Consider the following 26,222-nt stretch of genomic DNA (forward strand, 5'->3'; position numbering starts at 1 on the left):
CCTTTCTCTCTCCAAGGAAAACAGTCCCAAAATCTAAAACTACTCTTATAACTGAAGTGTCTCTTCCTGGATGCTGTTTTCCTAAATCACTTCTACATTCTCTCACACCTTTCCTAAAGTGTGGCACCTGGAACTATACGCACTACTCCAGCTGAGGTCTAACAAATATAGTATATGAATTCAACATAGCCTCCCCGCTTTTTCATTCTATGCCCCTAGAAACTAAACTTCGAATATTGTATATTTGATTAGCTGCTTTATCCACCTATTCTGCCCACTCTAGTGGCTTAGCTACATTTACATCCAAGTTCCTGAACGTCCTTTCGAGTGGTATATCTTATTTTATACTGTCTCTATGTTCTTTGTACCAAAGTGCATCACATTGAACTTCTCTGCATCAAACTTCATCTACCACCTAACCACCCATTCCTCCAAAAAGTTGTCAATACCCTTTGGAACATTCCTCCTCATAGTTTACAATGCTCCTAGGTTTGCTATTATCCACAAACTTTGAAATTGTCCCCTACATTTCAAGATCTGAATAATTAATATAAATCAGGATGCCAATACTGACCCCTGAGGAACCCCACAGCAAACCTCCCTCCAGCACAACTATACTCATTAACCATTGCATTCTAGAGAAATTCAACAGTTCTGACTGCATCTGTGGAGGGGAAAACAGAGTTAAAGTTGGAATCCAGTATGAGTCTTCTTGAAAGAGTGATATTAAACTCAAACCATTATCTCTGTTTCTCTCTCCACAGATGCTGCTAGACCTGCTGAATTTCTCCAACACTTTCCTTTTTTTATTATAAATTGCCAGCATTTGCAGTATTTGCCCATTCTGAAACAATTACACTCTGTTTCCTATTCCACAGCCGTTTTTCTCGCCACAAGTTATTGTTATAATTATTCTCTGACTTATTCTAATTATTCCTTAAAACATCCATTCTGACACTTTCAAATCATATTTTTCCATGCGACTAATAATGCAATCACAAATAATTGTTTGTAGCAGTATTGATTTAAAAGTATTGTAGAACATGTTAAAAGAGGAGTGAAGTGTTTTACTTGCATGGAGTCAGCATGGATAAATAGGCTGAATGGCTTCCTTATATGCTATTTCTATTTAAAAGTGAAATTGCTGAAAGGGTTGTGTTTCTCTCCAGGATCAGCTTAACCCATTAAGCTACCCCCAGAAAGGAGAAGTTATGCTGATACAGCTCAGACTGGCTTACTGTTCAGACTGTTAATGAACACCAAGTTCATGGGTTACGATACAATGGAGAAAATGATAATCAAGTTCAATTGGATAAACTTGCATGAATGTTGACTGAAAGTAGCTGATTACGTTTCCCCTGAGTTTGTTAGATATGCAGTTGCTTATGATTTTTTTGTTTTGTTAAATTAGTAGAGTTTTGGTCTCAATGATCCTATTAAATTTGTAATGTGTGTTCTTGCCAACAAGATTAAATCCAGTCCATAAACTTGAAAAATCAATTTTATGGTACACTGCAAACAGGCAACATCTCATTTTCATGTCAAAATGCATCAATTAATTGAGTATCTTGACAAAATCAACAGTAGATATGAAAATGAATAATAATGTAAAATTTGTTTTAACAGAGACATAAGGCGGAATATTATAGGGCTGAACATCATGAGAAATGTGGTAGAATCATGTGAGAAACTCAGTGAGATCTATCTTGACTTTGGGAGCAAGTCTTTGCATCTTTTAACTAAATTCTGGGCGTTGAGGTAAGTTTATTGCTTTGGCAGTGAGTTGTCTATTAAGGTGAACTATTGCTTGTTCATGACCTTATGAACTGCCAAATTTTGCTTCCTATACTACCACACATCATGAGCAAACTAGAAAGTGGAAATTCTCAACAAGGAAGCCAAAGGGGGTATCTGGCAAATTCAGCTCACCGCTAGCTGCAATTGGCCCTTGTGTTAGTTCCCACATTACTGCATCTCAGGGCATGATCTATGGACATCAGCCACATGTACCAGTGGACATTGGCATCTCATATTTGTCAACACCCTCGAGATTCTCCTGACATCTCTCCAATCCACTTGCGCTATGCTTGGGAAGCACAGACTGCATTGCATAGTGCACTAGCAGCTAGCATTGAAAAACTGCTGCAAGGACATTGTATGTGTAGGGACAGGCACTCAGCTCCTAGATCAGACTGTGTTAGATTTAAGGGCTGTTCACTTCCTTTCTTCGTGCTCACTCACTTGGTGATCTTCTACATGCCTAGCGCATACCTGCCTTGCCATGCTTTTTAATGCAATTACACAACAAGGCAGGTTGCATTGCTGGTTAGCAGTCCTCAGTCAAAGGAGGGTACACCTTGCTATAAGGCAGTATACTACACCAATTTTACATCTGCATCATACACTAGCAGCTTATGCAGTGAACACACTGCAAGTGCAGCCAGCAGGGAGACATGTCTCTAAGACTTAGAGGAGTAATCCTTGACAAAGTCCATGGACGGACCAGTCAATTAGGGTTTCCTGGCTTGGTAGGTCAAGGGCTGCCTCCCACACCAATCCTGGGATTAACCGTGGTCAGAAGTCCAGTCAAGATTTCTCAGTCGGGGATGCATACCTCTGGAATCTCTGGATAGGCTATGGTGAGTCCTGTGATTTCATAGCAGCCAGTCAGGGGGTTTTGCCAATGAGGTTGGGAAGGTGTACACCCCAGAGTCAGAGGAGTGGGCATTTCTCTGGGGTGTACAACTGGGACTTTCTGGTTCTATCACTCAAGGTGTAAGGCCAAGATCAGTCAGTTAGGTCAGACCATAGAAACTAGGGGAAAACAGGATGGGGATAACAAACTATTTATTCATCTATAGAAGTGTTCAAGGAATGCAGAAATAAATAGACCAACATGTACTGTGGACTGACCATCTTTGCACATCAGCAGATCCTACCTCGCTGGCATCCTATGTAACTGTCACCCTACCCCTTAGTGCCTATCAAGCAACTCTGTATCCAAATGGCACTGTACACAAGTGGAATTCTATCTACCTGGCACCATGGGACCTTACCTCCCATTCTTTGTTCAGTTTGGTTGCTTATGTGAATTACCGTTTGCTTACACTAAACTTTCTGATCCATGTCAACAACATGGGTTGGATATTTGAGAGTAAATTGATATTGGAAAAATTGACAAGAGAGATTTGAACATAATACAATAATGAAGGCCCCATAGGAAGCGCCACTCACATAAACAACATCAGGAATGATGGTCAGATGAAAACTGCTGACAACATTGGCTTCCTTTCCACAGCAATCTTAAGCGGCTTGAATGCAGCAGATTTGTGGATACAGTTGTAATCCTTCTTCAGAAATGAAAGTAGGTAGGAAAAGGTGGCATATACGGAGATGACAAGGGTTGTGGGGACAAAGGAATGAGCCGATAGTTGGAAATGGAGCCCAGAGTGAGAGGAAAAAGTTAGGCTGACAAAGAAATGGCTGATAGTAAATTAAGGAAGGAGAAAAGCTGAAAATGAGGATTATAAGTAGGAGAAATTGAGTTGGCTGTGCTGAAAGCAGCTGATGTCATGAAAGAACCTGAGGTGTGCAAGTGGCTAAAGGAATGGAAAGATGTGTTCAGGTTCCAAATTGATTTCAGTATTGGTTTTTGAAGGCTGCAAGGTCCTAGCTGCGATCACTTTTGAAGGAGGGTCACCTGACATTGGTGAGGCCTCTTCAGGAGTACTGTGTCCAGTTCTGGTCATCCAGTCATAGGAAGGATATTATTAAACTGCAGCGGGCTCAGAAGTGACTTACCAGGATGTTGCCGGGTATGGAAGATTTGAATTATAAAATAAGACTGGATAGGAAAGGACATTTTTCACTGGAGTGTAGGAGGTTCAGAGGTGACCTGACAAAAGTTTATAAAATAATGAGTGATAAAGACAGAGTTGATGATAAATGTCTTTTCCCTAAGATGGGGAATTTCAAGACTAGGGGATATAGTTTTAAGTTAAGAGGAAGGAAACTTAAAAATGACATGAGGCAAGTGTTTTATATAGAGGGTGGTTCACGTGTGGAATGAACTTTCTGAGGAAGTGGAGGATGCAGGTGCAATTATAATGTTTAAAAGACATTTGAATGGACACATGATAGGTAAGGTTTCGAGGGACATGGGTCAGGAGCAGGCAGGTGGAGCTAGTTTAGGTTGGGATTATGTTCAGCATGGACTGGTTGAACCGAAGGATCTGTTTCCATGCTGTATGACTTTATGATTCAAAACATTAAGTCTGCTTTCACTGCATAGATGCAGCCAGACCTGCTGAGTTTCTCCAGCAATTTCTGTTTTCAGTTTTTGAATGGATGCTGGTGAAGCCAAAATGTGTTGAGTAAGCTGGCAAAATGAGGAATATGGAGATCTAATTGATGTTAATTAGATATTGTTTGCATAATTGAAATATGTTAGTTAAATCTCCCAACTATCTGGAGTAGATAACTTTGATACATCAATATTTATTGACATAGGAATAGTGATGGTTGTACCCAACATGAAGTAAAATCTATTCTGAACTGAAAACTAGATATCACCAAGTTCTCAAAGCTAGCTTTCTTTCCAGTTGTTTGAAAATTTCCATATTTATTGACAGTAATTTAGCAAAATATTACAAAGGAATTTTAATGGGTTGAGACAGCGAGCACTTACATTGAATACTGTGATTTCAACTCAGCTGCCAGGATGTATCTATAAATATTTCTGTTGGACAACAAATCACAAGTGCATCAATCTGATGGATATTAGCATTTTCATCGTTCTCAGCTGTCCTTCATGTGAGTATTAATATTGTACCAAAGCAGAGTCTTCGGCCTCATATTAGCTCACTTCATAAATAGATTAGAGAATTTGCGTCATGTATGTAAAGTAGTAACCTTCACAAATCCTAGCCTCATATATTTTGCTTTGTAAATTGTGAAAATGGCTTATTTCATTTGCATTGAATCACTTTTTCCACTATCATATATGCACCTGCTTTCTGTGAGATTTGAAGTAAAGTTTATGACTAATTTTGAATTTTGTCTGCATCATACAATCATCCCAATCCAGATCAATCTATATATATGCCTACCAATATGTGGAAATGATGGTGTGAGTTTTATATAACCCAGAAGAGCAGGAAATGTGACCTGGGACATGCTTTAATTAAGTTGGAATGTGAAATTTCCATTTCCTAATTGGTAGGTTTGTAAAAGGAGAATCTTGTTTAACCAGTTGATTAGATTGTTTGAGGAATAATGTGTGTTATGGATAAAGGGGAGCTATTGACATACAACCATACTTGAGAATTTTTGAAAGATATTTGATAAGGAGCAATGTCGTAGGATGTTGTAGAAAATAAAGACTTGTGGCAGTGGATAATAAATTTTTATGTAGTTAGAAGATTGCCTGCCTGGCAGAAAAGAGAGAGTTATATATGCCTTTGTTTAATTGGCAGGATGTGATGAATGGAGTTCTACAGATATCATTGATACATCTCACCTTTTTATAATTTATTTCAATGACTTAGGTGAAGGTCCTTTAATTAAATAAATGGTAACATGGTAAATTTGCAGATTGCACAGGGATATAAAGAATCAAAGGCAGAGCGTTACTTAAATGGAGAATGACTGTGAAAATCCAAGGTGCAGGGCATTTTAGGTGCTCTTCTAATGCAATTATTTTATTCGGTTATGGAATGTGGACCTGTCCTTAGCTGCACTTGAGAAGATGGTGGTGAGCTGTCTTCTTGAACTGCTGTGGTTTGTTTGGTGTAGGTAAAGCTATTAGCAAGGAAATTCTAACGTTTTCACCCAGCAACAATGAAGGAACATAGATATATTTCCAAGTCAGGAAGATGAATGGATTGGATCGGAACTTGCAAGTGGTGGTGTTCCCATGTATTTGTAGACCTTACCTTTATGGATGATTGTGGTTACACATTTAAAATATGTTATCTAAGGAGCCTTGGTAAATTTCTGCAGTTGATCATGTAAATTAATTCTAATAATGAGGATCGCTTGTAGAAGGACAGAACATTTTTGAATGTGCTGTCAGTCAAGTAACCTGCTTTATCTTGGTTGGTGTCATGTTTATTGAGTGTTGTTGCAGCTGCAGTCATCTAGGCAAGTGGGAGGTATTCCACCCACTCTCTTGAATTGTGCTTTCCTTCCTCCAAGTCATTTTGGAGGTGCTTCAGAGGAGATTTGCCAGGATTGAGCAGATAATCTTATGCAGATAGGTTGAACAAGAGGGCTTGTTTCCACTGAAGTTGAAAAGGGTGAGGGTGACTTGACTCAAGTGTATAAGAGAGTGAGGATTGCAGATGCTGAAGATCAGAGTCGAGAGTGTGATGCTGGAAAAGCACAGCAGGTCAGGCAGCTTCCGAGGAGCAGGAGAATCCATGTTTTGGACAAAAGCCCTTCACCAGGAATCTTTGCACATTTCCAGGCATCAGATCTTTGTTGATTGGAAGTTGCAATATCCTGGGCAATCCCTATGTAGTCAGTTCCTTGGGAAGCCTGAGAGCCCTTGACATGTATGTTGGGATACATTTGGTTTTCAATTGAAATAATATAATATTAATTTTAACTGTAATTGGAAACAAACTAAATGCTTGGTTATATTTAAATTTCAGTATAAATAACATAATATTAATTTTACTTCTGTAATTGGAAACAAACTAAATGCTTGATTACATTTGGCTTTTAATAGCAATAATATTATATTAATTTTAACTCTGTAATTGGAAATGCATTGTTTGTCACATCTAGCAGGGGAAAGAATAACACCTCTCAGATTATTATGCAATCATCATGGAAAATTGGTGAAACTGGGAATTTGGAAGGGAGGATAATGTTGAGATGGAGGAATCTGGAAAACAACAAGAGAGAAATAGAAAAGATACAGCCTGAATCTTCTCTGACAGGTGAAAGTAAGATGCTGAAAAATGAAATGGCAAAATATGTGAAGAGAATTGATCAACACACTGTCAGACTGCTGAAGTTAGTGTTCCATGCTAACCCAGTCGATGTTGTTATTATGGCAGTATAAATGCTAACATCAGAAAACCTAGATAAAGAAGTGAAGAGAGAGTGTACCAGAAACTGGAAGAACTGCTAGAAAAGATAAAAGGAAACAATTTCTTGCTGATCATCAGAGATTGGACTGCTGCAATTGGCAAGGGCAGAGATGGAAAGAGATTGGAAGTCATAGACTGGGTGACGGAAATGACAGAAGTTTGATGTTCATTGAGTTCTGTCCCAGCAGGAAAAAACAGGAAAACCAGCCAATAATTTGTTGTTTTGACTCATCTTAGACTCAGTAAAATGGATCTTCTGTTCAACCAGTACATTAATTTCCAAACATTACTCTTAGTTTAATGGTGTTTTTCCCTCCATGATTTAGAAAATGGAAGCTGTTCTCTCTCAAAACCTAGTTTAAAAATAATCACAGGAAACAGCATGATTAGAGGCTACCTAGAGAACTGAACAGACCCAAATTGAATGCAACTTTGTCAAGCCAAGATATCAAAACAACATGAAGTATTCATGTGTTTAGCCTGGTGCAGCTGGAAACACAGATCATAATCTGATTCCCCTGAGAATAAAAATTCAGTTGAAGAGAAACAAGAAAGAAAATCAAAAGTTGAAATAGGATAATGAGAAGATGCAGGACTCTGAAGGGTAAAGTATCATAAAGCAGTAGAGAAAACATTTGAGGTTAGTACTAGTTCAAAATGCAAATCAAAGTTAACAGGATAGAGTGAAATATATCGTACAAGGAAGTGCCAAGGAAAACATTGGAATAGTTAAAGGATTAGACAGCCTAGGACTCAGAGGAAATGCTGAAGAAAAGGGATAAGAGAAGAAAGAGGAAAGCATAAACAAAGACAAATAAATCTATAGAAAACTAATCAATGGACTGAGGAGAGGAACTAGCCAGGAAAGAAAGAGGTGGTAGAGAGAGCAGCAAGAGCAGTGAAAAAATGCAAATACCATATAAGAATAGACACTATCAATGGTAAAATAAAGGAATTGACTGGATGAATTCAAATTAGAATTAGGATTAGGATTACTGTCGTGTGTACTCAAGTACAGGAGTACAGTGAAAAATTTACAATGTCGACCCTCAGGGCACTATCTTAGGTACAAAGTACCAAGGTGCAAATCTTAGATACAAAATCAAGAAATTTTTTAAAAGTTACATTACCTTACAGTGATTTGTAGTATAAATTGGAAAATAAGAAATAAAGCTGAAAGAATAAAGGTTACATTAAAAATAATCACAGGAAACTGCATGCTTGGAAGTCACCTAGAGACATAAAGAGACCAAAATTTATAGCATCCTTCTCAAGCTGAGGTATCAAAGCGACACGAAGAATTCATGTACCAAGTCTGGTGCAGATGGAAACACAGACCATAATCTGGTTCCCCTGAGAATAAAAATTCAGTTGAAGAGAAACAAGATGTAATTAGATGTAAGCAAATACAAAGAATTGATAGTGGAGGTTGTGCCACCTATTGAACCTGATGTAGTAAAGGATAATGGAAAGAGTTCGATGAAGGACAAAGATATCAGTCACTGGAAATGGAACCAGAAAAGCAGCAGAGGTTTCTTAGGATGATTTAGAAATGGATCTTATGGACTGTGAATATTTAAGTTATTGAAAGAACCGAAGGATAGAAAATCAGAAGATAGAATTACTGTGCACTTGAAAAGAAGCCAACAAGACAATATGGAATGTCTTGTAATACAGAGCTGAAATGTGGACCTTAAGGAAAGAAGACATCTAAAGTCAAGAAAGTTGTGAAAAGTGGTTCTGGAGTAGGATCAGAAGGATGTTAGAGAGAGAACAACAGCAATCACGAAATCCGCAGGATGCTGGATTCTCAGGCATGAGGAATTGATGATGGAGATAGTTGAATGAAGATTAGAGCAATTTAAATCAGGAGGGTGAAATAGAATGATAATGTTAGACAACTGCAGATTGAAAGTGGGAGGCTCTTGCATGCAATTGAAGAACAAAGTGCAAGACCACAAACAATACATACAGTTTGCCTTGGACATATCACTACCGCATACTGATGTTGTGTCACCGGAGTGTCGAGGTTTTGTCCAAAATTAGAAACACGGGATTGAATTTTCTGTTACCTGAACAGTATGGGCATTGGAAAGAATGTTGAGAAAATTAACAAAAATGGGAAGACCGGATTTTTGACGTCTAGAAAATATTCCAATTTCCCCTTTAAGTTTGAAACTGAGAGCTCTGAATCTTGTGATTGAGTGGGACCTGCCTTAGATTTATGTATTTGCAGTGCATTGTTAGCTAATCTTTCTTCATTTCTATGCAGCTTCCTCTTCTCACCTCCTTCTCTGAGAAACTAGAAAGCACCAATGACTGAGGTAGAAAGTGTTTATCTGGTGGCAGCAGCTAGCCACTTGCTTCTCCCGGCTTTCATCCAACTCCGCTTTCTTCACCAATTTGCTTTTATGCTCCGTGGACACCATACCCTTTAACCCTTTACCACTCAAGTTGGCATCACCAAACCATCAACGTCACCACATATTGCTGGCTGCTTTCAGGCCAACTCACAGCTTTGCAGTCCTCCAAGACTTCACTTTGGACCTCACAGCCACTTATGTCTTGCATGCTCCTACCAAGTCATTTTGTGAATAGTGTTAGAATCCTCACTGAATTTTCATGCCTTTTTTATTTCTATTCTGTTATGAATTTTCGGTTTAGAGCTTTTGTGCTGGGAATTCTATGCTGGAAATGATTTGTCGAGTCAGTTTGTGATAAAAGTAAAAAATTTGACCCAAACTCGCTCTATTTGTTCATGAGGGCCAGGCTGGAATCTGATTCTTGATTAAAGGGGCTCCAACAGACCCAGTGATTCTGGGAAGAGATAGCAGAAATAAGCTACTAACGAGGCTAATCCCTGGAAATTGGTTCCGATCTGTATGGAAGAGACTCTTTGTTCAAGTGGATGACAGTTGTTGAATGGTAATTGAGGCTTTGGAAAGAGACAATCAATCTAGCAAGGTGGAACCAGATGTGAAATTATATTTTTGAACTGTATTTTCTGAGGAGATGTGCTGCACTGCTGATGGGACACCGTAGAGATTTCAAAGATTCCTACCTAATCAGCTCCACCAGCTTTCAGAAATCCAAAGACTAGAAAGTTAAGTCAGAAATATTAATGCCTTTGCCTGAATGAACTGAGATGGCGACCCAAATGGCGTTTCTGAGAACACAACCAAGGAGTCCACCTTTATACCCATGAAATAACACACTGAAAGCCATAAGTGGGCGGCATGGTGGCACAGTGGTTAGCACTGCTGCCTCACAGCGCCAGAGACCCAGGTTCAATTCCCGCCTCAGGCGACTGACTGTGTGGAGTTTGCACGTTCTCCCTGTGTCTGCGTGGGTTTCCTCCAGGTGCTCCGGTTTCCTCCCACAGTCCAAAGATGTGCGGGTCAGGTGAATTGGCCATGCTAAATTGCCCATAGTGTTAGGTAAGGGGTAAATGTAGGGGTATGGGTGGGTTGCGCTTCGGCGGGTTGGTGTGGACTTGTTGGGCCGAAGGGCCTGTTTCCACACTGTAAGTAATCTAATCTAATTTAAGTAATCTGGCCAGTTTCTTTTCTTATTCATCTCTGCGTTTGTTTGTCAGTCCATCTTTTGTGTGAATGAGGGTTGAAAACAAATGTTTTGAGTTTAAAGCATAGACATTAATCAGCTCAGCTTGTAGTTTATTCTTTTCCCTGCTAAAGCTATTGAATATTTAATAAATAGCTAAGACTTTTGTTTGAGATACAACTTGGTGTCTGGAGTTAATTATTTACAAATGCAAATATCTAGTTAGGAACTATTAGAGTAATTATTGGGGAGTTTTCAATGTTTATTTTTACTGTATTGTAAATACAGAGGGAGAATGGCTGATTTTTTTTCAAGTGTCTGTCTCCGTATCGTAACAATAGGAACAATAGGAACACACATACATGATGCATTTTATTGCACTTACTTTCTTAGAGCTCACTCACTTTGCTCTTATTTAGTAGCTGTCCATCTGTCAGCTTTGCATTGTTTTCCAGCACGTAACTGTGTAAGCCTGAAAGAGCATGAGAGAAAAAAAACAGAATTAAACCTGACTGAAGGATTTTGGGCTGGATTTGGCCTTCTTTCTATAGTGAAACTTTCTATTGGTTTTGTTTGAAGCAGCCCATGGTCAGTCCAAATTACATGTGGAGCTGGTTACTTTGGCTGCCTTGAAGTTTTTTGTTGCGGAATAAATGTTTACTTATCCATTTGATTGTGTGCCTGGTATCTTTGGGTAATTGCACTTTCAACTATCCACACTTCACTGATACTATTCATGATTAGGGAGAAAACAGCAGTCAGACAGGGCATTAACATCACATGGCAGTAAGATTAGATTATTTTTCAGATTCAATTAGTATTTGATATCCAAGTAAAACAAAATAAAGAACTATGGGTACTGGAGGTCTGAAACTAAAGTAGAAAATGCTGGAGAAAATCAGCAGATCTGGCAGAATCTATGGAATGAAAAACAGAATTAATGTTTTGAGTCCCATTTTGACAAAGTGTGACTGCACTTAAAGTGTGAACTCTGTTTTTTCTCCCCAGAAGCTACTGAATATGCTGAGCTTCAACAGCACGCTGTGTTTTTGGATGATATGCCAGTATTGTGCAGTGAATTCTCTCATGACAGGCAGCAGATTGGAAACAAGCCTGAGGCATTTTCTGTTAACCCTTCAATTGTCAACTAGACCTCAAAGTTTCAGAGTTCACATGAACAGCTACAATGCCAATACCATGACATGCTTGAGTATTGTGAAGAACAACTTTGAACCTGAGAGAGGCAACACTTTGTGCAGCTTCCCGTGGCAGGGTGAAACCCAATGAGGGAGACTGGACATAAGACATTGAATTGCATTGGGTTCCCTCAGAAAGCTAATAGACAGAATGAAACTTTGCTTCCAAAGATTTGTTCAGTCATTCCTGATTTTGTGCTCCCATACCCCAGATGGGATGATGCATCACAATCACTGGACATTACATGTAGCTCAGTACTATTCACATTAAAGTACATGGCTCAGCTGCACTCGACAACACCGTGCTTTAAATATCCGTGATGACCGATATTATCTGCAGTCATGGAGTCCGTTGTTGGTGGGAGATGAGCAATGCTTGGCCATTGCAACTTCTATAATCCTTGGAATGTCTGAAGAGGATGCTGATGTCTCACATGGGTGCAACTTCACCAGGTCTAATGACAATAAAGAGACTAAACATTTTAAGAGTGCAAATGAAGATATATTTACAAAAGTACCAGATTATTAACAATTACGCCACTTATGAGCCTCAGTGTGATTTTATTTTGTCTTCCTTTCCCTCTCACTGCATCCAATGTCCACAGCTAGGATGGAGGGATCTTGTTCTGGTTCGCCTGTTGACAAGGAAGAGCTGACTTCTGGTTATCGACAGAGGCATTTAGGCCTAGAGGGTTCAGGCCTCTTGAGAGTATTTTGCCCAGATGTAGGTTCACTCTCCATGCTTGGACAACTGCAGGCTTAGCATCAGACGTTCGGGTGATGAGTTGGGAGGGGAGGGGGATACTTTGCTGGACTCCTCTGGGGTTTCCTGATGAGAATACAGGCCTATGGGAGGTAGGGCATAATGGATAAAGGAGCTGCACAAAATGGCTTCTGCGTTTCTAAATTAGATTGCACTGAACCAGAAGAAACAAGAAACTGCAGACTGGTGTAATTCCAGTAAAAAACAGAAAGAATGGTTAATTCTAAATTGCAGTTAGAGACAAAATGGTTCACAGCTCCTACGTGACTACTTGGTTCCCTGCGCTTACGTGACCACCTGCAACTAGTCTGTAAAGCTATATAAAAGAACTAAACACATTTTGCAAGCTGCAAGTCTTTCTAAAGGTGACATAAACCATTATGACTTAATCAATATCATTGGTTCAAGCAACTACCCATGAAGTGGTATCATGTATTGATTGGCTGTTACTATGCGATCATGCTCCATGTTTGATGATGAATAATGTATATAAACCTTATGCAAACTCTGTAAGGTTGTTGGATTTTTTTTGATTGCCAAGAAGTTTTCATACTTCTGGGTGAATCAGAGTCTGCCAACACAGCGCTGTAACATACAAAAAATGATTGTTTGTATGTTAGACAAAGAGTCGTTTACAGGTGTGTTAATTGATCAATCGTGGAACTGAATATCTTACAGATCATCACTGACAGCAAGATTCTCAGGGGCCTGTGTGTGGGTTGTCCTCTCTGCAGGCACCTGTTAGCATTATATTGTCTCTCTGAGAAGGTGGGGCAACTAGGTTCGATTAAGATTATGCCTCTTTCAACTTACTGGGTAGCTATGGCAATGTAGTGTAGGTCCATGTGCATATCCAGCAAAGATCATGTGCATTAGACTTGGATCTCCATGGTGATAGCCAACCTGCCTTTCTGGAGGGAAGGTCATTGATGGAAAAGTTAAAGATATTTGGGCCTAGGACATGACCATGCAGAACCTCTGCAAGGATGTTCTGGGGCTGCAATGACAGATCTCCAGGTACTACAACCATCTTCCTATGTGTCAGATATGATTCAGAACATCAGAGAGTTCTCCACAATTCCCATTGACTCAAGTTTGCCAGGGCTCCTTAACACCACACTTGGTCAAAGAATTAAGTTGTAATTCAAATATACAAAAAGGGAAGGAATCAGATAGCAGGAAACTACAAGCCAGTTGGCTTAACATCTGTTATAGGATAGATGTTAGAAACTATTATTAAAGAAGTTATCACAGGGAATTTGGATAAGTTGAAGAATATCCAGTAGGATCAACATGGTTTGGTGAAAGTGAAATCAATTTTGACAAATCTATTGGAGTTTGTTGTGGAGATAACACATGCTGTGGATCAAGGAAATGAAGTTGAGAAGAGGATAAAAAGAAATTTCAGAAAATTATAGTTAAGTTATGTGAATGGACAAAGGTGTGGCAAATGGAATATAATGTAGGAAAATATGAAATTGTCCATTTTGGTAGGAAGAATTTTCTAAAAAGTGTATATTGAAATAGTGAGAGATTGCAGAGCCCTGAAATGCAGATGGATCTGGGTATTCTAGAAGATGCATCACAAAACATTAGTATGCAGGTACGTCACATTATTAGGGAAACTAATTAAATGTTATCACGTATTATAATGAGAATGGAATAAGGAAGGAGGAGGTTATCCTTCAGTTATGCAGGGCACTGGTGAGACAGCATCTGGACTGTCCACAGTATTGAAAATGTGTTGCTGGAAAAGCGCAGCAGGTCAGGCAGCATCCAAGGAACAGGAAATTCGACATTTCGGGCATAAGCCCTTCATCAGCCCTTCATTCAGGCTTATGCCTGAAACGCCAAATTTCCTGTTCCTTGGATGCTGCCTGACCTGCTGCGCTTTTCCAGCAACACAATTTTAGCTCTGATCTCCAGTATCTGCAGACCTCACTTTCTCCTGTCCACAGTATTGGTCACTTTATATAAGGAAGAATGTAAGTGTGTTAGGGTCAGCTCAGAGAAAGTTTACTTGACTAATACCTGGAATGAGGTGGTTTCGTTATGAAGAAAAGTTGGACAAACTAGACCTTTATCAACTGGGTTTTAGAAGTTGACTTGTTCAAAATCATAAAATCCTGACAAGTCTTGACATAGAAGATGTGGGGAGAATGTTTCCTCTTATGTGAGACTCTAGAAATAGGGTTCACTGCTGAAAAATCAGGAGTCACCAAATTAAAAACAAAGATTTGGTGCACTTTCTCTCTCAAAGGCTCATTAGTCTTTGGAACTCTTCTTGAAAGGCTGGCGGATGCTGTATCCTTGAAGGTCAAATAGGTAGATTCTAGTTAATCAAAACATGAAAAGTTATCAGGGGGAGCTATGAATTTGAAGTTACAATTGGATTATCTATGATTTAATTGAATGCTGAACCAGATCAAAGTGCTGTACAGCCTATTCCTGATTTGTATGCTTGTATGATCCATAAGTCAAATTTGAATTCTTCATTCAGGCTGAAATCTGAGAATATTACTTTCAGTTTTTGCTTGGAAGTTACCATCATAAATATCAGGACTGTTGACTTCACACAGATCAGGGGAATAATGAAGAAAATATCAATGGCCAGATGATTTGATCTCCAATTCTCTGCACTTATCAAAAGTAGTACATTTTCTCAGTCTTTGCAAGGTTCTTTTCACAAGGAATATAGACAATTTGTTCCTTGGCATTGCTCCCTGTTTTATGCAAACATCAATTAGAAATAACTGAGGAAAGGTCACGGAACCCGAAGCATTAACTCTGATTTCTCCCAGCGGTTCCTGCCAAACCTGCGGAGCCTATGCTGCAATATTTGTTTTTGTTTCACTTTGAAATACTTTCATCCTGTGTTTGTTCTCAATGATGTTATGAAAGCTTCCTTATATTTAAGACTTTACGCTTAATTCGGTGCCTTGGAGCATTAGCCGATAAACACGCTACATTGTATGTCATCTACAGTCTAAAATTAAACAGATAAAAGAACTGGATGAAATTTGCCCCAACAATCCTCAGCACAATCCAGAACAAAGCAATTTGGTGGTATAGTATCATCTATCATCTTAAATGTTCACTTCCTCAACCACTGGCACATAGTGACAACAACTATTATCATTTCCAAGATGCTCTGCAGCAACTCTTCAAGACTTCTAAAATAGTATCTCCCAGACCCATAATCTTTGCAAACTAGAATAAGTGCAGCAAGTGTATGGGAATACAATGACATTCAAGTCTTCTGTTGAGCCACACAACATTCAGTTTGGAAATACACCACAGTTGCTTCATCGTTGCTGCATTAAAATCTTGGATTTTCCTACATTACACAATTATGGAAATACCCTAACCATGTGAACTGCAGTGTTCAAGAAGGTGGCTCACTACACCCTTCTTACACGCAATGATGAATGAATAATTGCTAGAATCTGCATAATGCAGGTAGAGACTGTTCGGCCCATTGAGGCTGCACCAACCCTCCATGCCACCCACCCTCCCTTTTCCCCATGTCCCCAAATTTACCATGGCTAATACACCTAGCTTGTACATCTGTGGAAGCCACAGTGCAATTCAGCATGGCCAATCCACCTAACCTCCACATCTTTGGACTGTGAGAGGAAACCAGAACAGGAAACCCATGCAGACAGTGGGAGAACGTGCAAAGGGCACACAGTCACCCGAGGTTAGAATTGAACCTGGATCTCTGGCACTGTGAGGCAGCAGTGCTAACGACTGAGTCACCATACTGCCCCCTTTTTGTAGTCTTTTTCAAAAAGTAGCTAGTTTTGTCTGAATCTTTGTGACTGGTCATAGACAGACTGCTGCTAATTATGTACATCTCACTGCATCTGCATTAAGGCAAAGTTAACAAGACAAGCATCTAAACATGTTATGAGTGGTGTAGACTGGAAACAAAGTCTTATCGAAGCTGGATCAGGAGTACACTTTGTACCTGAGGAGCATCTGCAGACAATGTTCCATCATGAGGTGATCTTCATCATCTCAATGATCTTGAGTATGGGAATGGATACAGCTTTCAAACTGCAATTGATGGGATTTGTATTGTTGGAGAAATTTGACCTTTAAAATTAAGTGTTGCAAACCCAAATGGAGGCATATGAGAAAATAAATTAAAAGTTGAACTTCAGAAATGCTGAAAAATATTTCTCATCAAAATGAATCTGGTTTTATATGGAACAGCAAACTACCATCTTCTAGCTCCATATCAGATTAAGTAAAAAGAAATACCCCGAGAAGATTGATCACACCAAACAAAGTGTGAAAGTAAACTGAAAAAAACTTTAGGCTTCTACTTCACATCAGGTATTAGTCACATACCAGCTTCAGATGGGTACCTGGAAGAAGACAGATGGTGATCTGTGTATCTCCAGTGCAGAGAGGCGGCACGTATGTTGTATTGGATTTTAACATGAAAAACTCACATTGTACATCAAATATGTTTCTCTTTTTGGTGGATGAGATTAACTCAAAGGGTGCTTTCATGCCCAAACTCATGAAGTTTGGTGCAAAACCTTATAGACTATATTAGCCATTTAAGTGAACCATGTGCTAACCAGAAACATGACTTCTTCATTTCCCAAAATCAGCTGTTACAAGATCAAGAGCAATGAAAATTAAATATACAAGGAATATAAATCACATTCCACCGTTAAGCATTTATTATATTGTCTCTGCATCTTGGAAGCATTCATTATTTGACTTGTGCTCTTTTCAAGACTCAGAATAATGTCTTTGTTTTTATCTTTCTACTTCTGACAATTTACAATGAGGATTGTTAAGTACATGAATTGTTAACTTGCCTGCATTAAAATCTATTTACCTTTTCATTAGTAACCTTTACAAAACAGAACCATGATTGATTGACCTATTTTTTATTTGTCACTTGTCAACAATCCAAGCCAATCAAAAGGTTATGGATATAGGGTAATATGTAAGCATTTCAAGGCAAATTACACAGTCATATGAGAACTTGATCACGGGAATAAGCACTAAGAAATGCACCAATCTAATTTCAAACTCAAAAATCATGATACAGCTTATTTTATCAATGAGAGGAATTGATGGCAAAAGTTACTACTTCAATAGTGGTTATATTGTAGCACCATTTAATCTGTATTGTTATTCAACTTTATTTCAGCAGATTTTATATCATACAGATTAATATACAGTTTTGATATACACATATTTAAACATATTTGCATGATTACATCAGATGTACAACTTTGAAAAGTAGTAAAGAGAGGGAGAATATAATTTCAAACCTTATTTTTAACTGAGGGTAGGATAAAAACTCTGGTAACATTGTCTGAATGTGGCTCGGGTTTATTTTTATCCTGGGAAAGGAGGTTAAACAATGGAAAAGACACAATGAAGTATCTCAAGTACATGTATGTCTATCAAATTTGAGGGGTCACAACTGTCTGCCCTGGCAGAATCTCATGGCAGCGTCCCTCTGCTGGACAAAATGGGTTCCTCTTTTCATGCCAGCAGCAGGACTTGTCCATTATTGGTAAAGATTTGGCCCACTGTTTCAATTGTTTTGCAAGGTGTTAACTGAACAAACTCCATAGAAGCCAATACCCATCATCAAGTTATCCATTATTTGCAGGTGGAAAGTCCTTGACAGTGACCCATCTCCCTCAGAGCCAGCTCTCAGAGTGTCAGGATGTCTGACACTCTGTTTATATCTGTCAGCCAGGGCCACCAGTTAGATCAGGTTAACAGCCCCAATCAGGGAACTCATATTCTATGAGGTCCACCTGGCTCACTACAATCACTACATCCCTCCCTCTTTAAGTCCAAGGACATAAACTGGTTCTTTTTCTTGCAGCTCCTCCAGGGCTTTTCAACATTGAATCAGGTTCCTCCAACTTTGTCTCAGATACAGACAGCAGATGGGAACAATGGCTTATCCCTTGCACGCGGAGTGCCTTGGAAGAAATTCATTCTTTTCTTCAGATGACAAAGGCATTGAGCCAGTGACATCTAACGTGTCCATTTCGGATTCTGAGATATCTTCAATGTGACAAAGAGGGAGAACTCACAGGTTCTAACAGTCTTTCTGACTGTTGCAAGGAGCTAGTTTTGTATTGCTCCCACACCATTTGCAAATAGTCCGCGTGGTTATTCTGGGCCGTCAATTCAACCTGAACTTTATATGTCACTGCGTCAACCATGCCTTGTACCCATGCAGGGTCATTCCCAAGGTTCTTACACCAAACCTCGTCTCCTAGAGTAAACTGTCTTTCTTGTTTAGTAGAGTCTTCAGTCCATCATTAACATTTATATTGCCATTTCAACCTCACCCCCAGGTCTGGGGGTGAAGGTCACATTTAACCTTCTCTCCATTAAGAATTCTGCTGGACCTATCCCTACTGTTGCATCCTATATTCAAATAGGAATCAGGACAGTTTGATATCGAGTGAAGCTGTAGGTTGTTTCATAAGACTGTTTTCAAAGTTTGGACTGTCCTTTCTGCCAGACTGTCGGATGATAGATGGCATGGAGCTGTCCTTATATGTCAAATGCCATATTACCTGCTGGTAAAGGAAGGCCTGTTATCTGTGACCAACACGTCCAGTAGCCCATGTGTTGGAAAAGGTGCCGGCAGCTTTTCCATCATTATCCCCATGTTTAAAGAATGAATTTTATGCATTTCCAGCTACTTTGAATGGGCATCCATAATGACAAAGAAATTAAGACCATGAAAGGACCTGCATTGACGAAGTGTAACAGTCCAGCATTTACTCAGACTTTTCCATGAATGTGGGAGAGCTGCTGGCAGTAACTTTTGTCCTTGTTGGTACTCTGGGCACTGTTCACCAGCGCAGCTATGTCTGCATCCAGTCCTGGAGAAACACCTGGATGACAACTCAAAGCATCCACATTTGTGACTTGGCTTCCCAAATGGTGTTCCAACTTGAAATTATGCACACTTGGTAATGGAGCCCAATGCTAAATTCAGCCTGAAGCAATGGGCAGCACTGCCTTGTCTTTTTCAAGTAGACCTAGCAGGGGTTTGTGGTCTGTTATTATTACAAACTTACATCTGTAAAGGTATTAGTGGAACATCCTGACTCCAAACCTTCATTCTCTATCTAGATGTAATAATGTTCTGCATTAGCCAAAGTTCTGGATGCATACACTATTGGTGTTCCTCACCATTGCGCCAAATATGTGCAATACTACTCCGATGCTGTACGAGGAGGCATTGCATGTCAGCACCTGATTACATTTTGGATCAGAGTGTGGCAACATCTTAGAGGATGATAGCTATTTCTTCACTTCTCTGAAAGATGTGGCTCATCTACATGACAATTTTGAAGGCTCACCTTTTTTTAAGGAGTTGATGCAAAAGTGCCAGGACAGAGGCCAGATTATGTATGATCTTTCCATCATAATTCACCAGGCTAAGGAAATACCTAAACTCTGGTACAGATGTAGAGCCAAGGCAACTTCAATTGCCCTCATGTTATCTTCCAATGGGTGTAACCCAGCCTTGTCAATTCTGCAGCTCAAGTTGATGTCTTGGTGTGCTTGGAACACAAATTTTTCCCTTTAAAGGTGTAAGCCTACCTGGAAGAAATATCTAAAGACAATTCCCAAATTCTCTCGGTGTTCCTTATTGGTCTTCTCTGATATTAGCACATAATCTAGACAAATGGTGACCTGAGATAGAATGTTTTCCATCATCTGTGAAAAATTACGATACCCCAAATTGCAGTTTTATGCATTGGAACAAATCTTATAGATATGAATTATAGCATGCTTCTAGGAATCCTCATCTAATCACAACTACACGTACTCATGGCTCATCTCCAGCTTCATGAAGGACAGCAGCCCTGCTGGCTTTGCATATAAAATCTCTATGTGTGGCGTTGGGTATTTAACAAGCTGGGAAAAGCAGTTTACCATTTGTTTAAAATCCCCACAGAGGCAAATTAACTGTCCGGCTTCACAATCGATACAACCGGCGCTGTCCATTCCACAAACTGGATTGATTTGATAATCCTTCATTTTTCAGCCTTCTGGTTTCTGCCTCTAGATTTGCCCATAAGGCAAACAGCACTGTGGGAGCCTTACAAAATCGTGAAATTGCTTCCTAGTCAACATGCAAGGCCTTCACTCCTTTGAAAGTCTCTAGGCTTCCAGAAAAATTTCCAGGTATTTAAGTAGGACATTACTCAAGCAACTAATTTCTAATTGAAAAATGTTGAGCCAATCAAGATGAACCTTTCTCAATCAACTTTGCTCTATGAAGCTTGGGTCCAAGCAATTTACTACAATTAGTGTTAACTGAACCAGCTGCTTCTCATTCGAGATTGGAACCAAAGTTGTCCCTTTCATCTGTAAATGTTCCTTTGTATAGGTTCTCAGTCTCGCGAGTTTTGATAAAGGCTGGTTCTGCCATCACTGAAATATCCATGCCATTATCAACATCCATTAGAACTGGATAACCATTTAACCAGACATTTACTTTGATTGGTTCTGATTTGGATGTTGCTAAGAAGCAACTGAACTGTTACAAACCAAATGTAGATGAACTTTCCAGGGTGTGCATTTTCCCGGATACTAGCCTTTGAGATATCTTTCTCAATTTAGGTCTAGTGGCACCTTGATGAGATAATTTTGTGTCTTGAAGACAGCCCCATTGCAGTTGTTCTAATATGTCCACACTTGAAACCCCCATTAAGAATGATTATTTAAAAATAGTAGACCCCTAACCTAACCAGCATATACTTTAGTGAGTTGCTATTGAGTTAGTTTGAGTTACCAACTCCATAATTCAAAGTGTTGGAATTATCACAAAAATCAAGATCAATTTTAATGATGCCAGTATGAGACAACGAGGAAACCACTATAAATACCGGAAGAAACATCAAAGAAGCGCTTCGCAGGAGGCTCCAGAGCACTGATGATGTCGCCTAGCCAGGGGACGAAACGTTTGCAACAAAAACTTCCAGCTCGGCGAACAGAACCACAACAACGAGCACCCGAGCTACAAATCTTCACACAAACCTTGAACACTTACAAGGAAATGAACATTCAGTTCAGTTCCTTTCCTAATCAGATAATTTTGCAATGTATTTATAATCTTGAAGATGTTAATTTTCTTGATGCATAATATAAATAAAATTGTAAATTGCCTAATGGTAATTATTGAAATGATGGTTTTCAGACTGTTCCCGACACCATTCAAAATAAAACATCATTTCCTCAAACCTGACAGCTGTGACATAAATTGCAACAGACTTTGAAGCAGATGGAACTGAATCTCTTTCTTCCAAGCTTCATCTTAAACACTAGTCAAAAATTAGAAGATTAATCAGGAGCAGATACATTGGTTTTGAATGTAAATTTATTCTTTATGTGGAAAAATATATTGAAAAATGTTTTCTGTGATGTTAAGTAGTTAAAAATAAGGGCTCACAGAAAATTCCCTTAGTGTAGGCAAATTTGATTCTCAAATCTCTGAATGAGCAGCAATGTCTTTCTTTCTCACGAACGTGATTTTAAGCTCCAAAAACAGTGATAAATATTCAGTAACAAATTGGTCAAATGAAAACAACTATACCAGATATCAGCTGAACGTCATTTTTGGAAGTTTCACACTGCGAGGCCTGTATCTCATTAGCTATGTTCCACATCCCTATGGCACCCTGCACGTCACATTCTCCCACCTGCCACGGTTGGGAGAGCTTACAACTGAAGGGACATGATGGGATTCCTGGAACCAATGCCAAAATGTATCCAGTCGAGCACTGGCAGTCTGGACGCATTCCTTCACTATGCACATTGTGATTGAATAACTATAAACCAGTGCTCCTGGCATGAACTGATGTTTTTCTTGCTCTCTGTCATCGTTTCCTTTTTTGGAAGACTACTGCAACATACATGTTTACAGTCTCACATCTAACACCATTTAGGATCCAAACCAGACAGCATACTCACTCTTAACCTCATCACATCTTATAGTCCTGCCACAACCACCTGATGAAGGAGCCATGCTCTGAAGGCTAGTGCTTCCAAATAAACCTGTTGGACTATAACCTGGTGTTGTGTGATTTTTAACTTAAGTCTGCCAAAGTCAGTGTTACTCCTATTTCAATGTCTATTGCAGTCCAAAAGCTTTTCATTGTTCAATGGAGGACAATCATAAAAAGTAGAGCCTTCACGTGATCCAAACATTCATTTGTATTCAGTAACAGCAGCAGTGAATAATAATCAAACAAATAGAAGCTGCATTTGTCTCTCCGAACAGACAAGAAATGTTTACATTTCAAGCAACACCAAATTTTCAGCAGGGGCTGACAAGTGACACGTTACATTCATAGAACATAGAACATAGAAGGATACAGCGCAGTACAGGCCCTTCGGCCCTCGATGTTGCGCCGACCGAATCCTACCTAACCTATACTAGCCCAATAACTTCCAAATGCCTATCCAATGCCCGCTTAAATGACCATAAAGAAGGAGAGTTCACCACTGATACGGGCAGGGCATTCCATGAACTTACAACCCGCTGTGTGAAGAATCTACCCCTAACATCTGTCCTATACCTACCACCCCTTAATTTAAAGCTATGTCCCCTAGTAACACCTGACTCCATTAGCGGTAAAAGGTTCTTAGTATCTACCCTATCTAAACCCCTAATCATCTTATACACTTCTATCAGATCTCCCCTAAACCTTCTCTTCTCCAATGAGAACAGCCCCAAGTGCCTCAGCCTTTCCTCATAAGATTTTCCTACCATTCCAGGCAACATCCTGGTAAACCTCCTCTGCACTCGTTCTAAAGCTTCCACATCCTTCCTATAGTATGGCGACCAAAACTGCACACAATACTCCAGATGAGGCCGCACCAGAGTCTTATACAACTGCAACATGACCTCAGGACTCCGGAACTCAATTCCTCTGCCAATAAAGCCCAGTACACCATATGCCTTCCTCACAGCACTATTTACCTGGGTGGCAACTTTCAGAGATCTGTGTACATGGACACCAAGATCCCTCTGCTCATCCACACTACCAAGTAGCCTACCATTAGCCCAGTAATCCATCATCTTGTTATTCCTACCAAAGTGAACGACTTCGCACTTAGCTACATTGAATTCCATTTGCCACATTTCCGCCCAGCTCTGCAACTTATCTATATCCCGCTGTAACCTACCACTTCCTTCCTCACTATCCACAACTCCACCGACTTTTGTGTCATCCGCAAACTTGCTTACCCAGCTTTCAAGTCCTTCCTCTAGATCATTTATAAAGATAACAAAAAGCAATGGTCCCAAAACAGATCCTTGTGGTACACCGCTAGTAACTGCGCTCCAAGATGAACATAATCCATCAACTACTACCCTCTGTCTCCTTCCAGCCAGCCAATTCCTAATCCAAACCTCTAATGTATCCTCAATGCCATACCTCCGAAGTTTTAGCATTAGCCTACCATGGGGAACCTTATCGAACGCCTTACTAAAATCCATATACACAACATCTACTGCTTTACCCTCATCCACTTCCTTGGTCACCTTCTCAAAGAACTCAATAAGGTTTGTGAGGCACGACCTGCCCTTCACAAAACCATGCTGGCTATCCCTGATCACGTTATTCCTACCCAGATGTTCATAAATCTTATCCCTTACCATTCTCTCTAAGACTTTGCCCACCACTGAAGTCAGACTCACTGGCCTATAGTTACTAGGGCTATCCCTACTCCCTTTCTTGAACAATGGGACCACATTCGCTATCCTCCAGTCCTCTGGTACTATTCCCGTTGACAACGACGACATAAAAATCCAGGCCAATGGCTCTGCTATCTCCTCCCTAGCTTCCCATAGGATCCTGGGGTAAATGCCATCAGGCCCAGGAGACTTATCTATATTCATCCTTTCCAATATTCCCAAAACCTCTTCCCTGCATATTTCCAGGGCATCCATTCGTGCCATACAAATGTCAGGCAATGACCATCTCCAATAAAAGACAATCTAAAAACCACCACCGCTTGACATTCAATGTTGTTATCATCACTGAATCTCCCACTATCAACATCCATTGACCAGGTGGTCATCTGGACTCGCCAGATAAATACAGTGACTAAAGAGCAGTTCAGAGGCTAGGAATATTGTGGCGAGTATCTCACTTCCTGACTTGCTAAAGCCTGTTCACCATCTACAAGGCACAAGTCGTGAGTTTGATGGAATATTCCCCAAGCTTCAACAATGCTCAAGACGCTTGACACCATTCAGAACAAGGCAATCTGCTTCATTGGCACCACCTTCGTAAGCATCCATTCCCTTCACTGCTGACGCTCAGTAGCAGCGGTGTGTACTGTTATGAAGCTGTGGGCATACCTTTAAGAGAGTTAAAAGCAACAAAACTACCGGGCACAGCACCAAGTGTTCTCAAGAAGGTAACAATGTAACACTCGGTCAAACAACTTGATTAGCTTGTTGTCTGGTGTCAAAAAAACAAATTTGAATTCAGCCAATCAGTTTAAATTATACCCCGAAAAAATACCAATTTCCAATCAAGTTTGAATTGAGTATATTGACAATCTTAAAAGCCAATGACACAATCCGATGCTCTGGGGTATTAGACCGAGGAAAATTGAACCGCTGAGAGAAGAATGACAAACCCAGCATGTTAAACAGACTGCCTGAAAAATAGCTCTCTTTAAAAGGTACCTTTTCAATCGGTAACGTGTGATGCAGAAATTCCTAATAAGCAGAAAAGAACCTACAGTTGCCTGATTTTGAGATAAGAAGGGTTGTCTTGTAAATTTAGTTAGGATGTTTTTTTTCTTCTAGTGAAATACAACAGACGTACAAATCTTATTCAATTTCCACCACCAGGAAGAAAGGAAACACCTGAGTGGCCAGTGACAAGCAGTGCTCTTCTCATCAAAGGACAATGCTGCATTATCAAAAAGTGAAGGGGAGGGCAGGGATTAAATCAAAATAGACTTTAAGGGGGAAATAAGACACTCCACTCCCCACGGTGCCCATCTCTCCCTGAACAAATCGAGGGTGTTGATGGACACCCTGTGCTCCTTCTCCAGGGGCACCCAGGCTCAAACATAACCATGGAAGAAGGGCAGGCAGTCAGCCCTAACGACCCCCTCCACGGCCCGCTGCCTGGACCTGTTTATGGCCAGTTTGGCCAGGCCCAGAATTGGGAGTCTTATTGGACTAGTTCTATAGAAGGAAAGGTAAAAGATACGTTTGAGAAAGAAACCGTAAATAGTGGTTAATTAATTATTCTCTGTTCTACTTTAATAAATAAATAGTTCTTGGCCATTTGAATTTTCAGATTACCTGCAAGGGATCAAACTTTTCTGTGTTGCTGGTTTTAAATGGAGCAGTGGGGTGGTGGTGGTGGTGGTGTGGAGATCGGGGGCGTTGGGGTGGGGGCGCGGGGGGGGGTGGTTACCCCGTGTCAAACAGTTTGGAGGCTCGTCCAGGATATGAACATAGGACCTCTCGCAATTTTGAACATTATTATCTTCTTGAGAACACTTGGTGTTGTGTCTGGTAGTTCTGCTGCTTTTACTCTCTTAAAGGTACACTCA

At 39.9% G+C, this 26,222-nt stretch overlaps 1 protein-coding gene across 1 annotated transcript in view; it reads right to left on the reverse strand.

Annotated features, from left to right (window-relative positions):
- The window catches only part of LOC132835701 (uncharacterized), a gene marked incomplete at its 5' end in the record, with an annotated part of 104,054 nt that extends 79,511 nt beyond the window's left edge, over nucleotides 1-24,543 (reverse strand). Inside the window, one exon of the mRNA XM_060854843.1 lies at nucleotides 23,518-24,543. Within this exon, the coding sequence (XP_060710826.1) occupies nucleotides 23,518-24,543 (1,026 nt within the window). The remainder of the gene's footprint in view (nucleotides 1-23,517) is intronic.
- Between the last annotated feature and the right edge of the window lie 1,679 nt (nucleotides 24,544-26,222).

Source organism: Hemiscyllium ocellatum, chromosome 3, assembly GCF_020745735.1.
Source record: "Hemiscyllium ocellatum isolate sHemOce1 chromosome 3, sHemOce1.pat.X.cur, whole genome shotgun sequence".
In the NCBI taxonomy this organism is placed as follows: Eukaryota; Metazoa; Chordata; class Chondrichthyes; order Orectolobiformes; family Hemiscylliidae; genus Hemiscyllium; species Hemiscyllium ocellatum.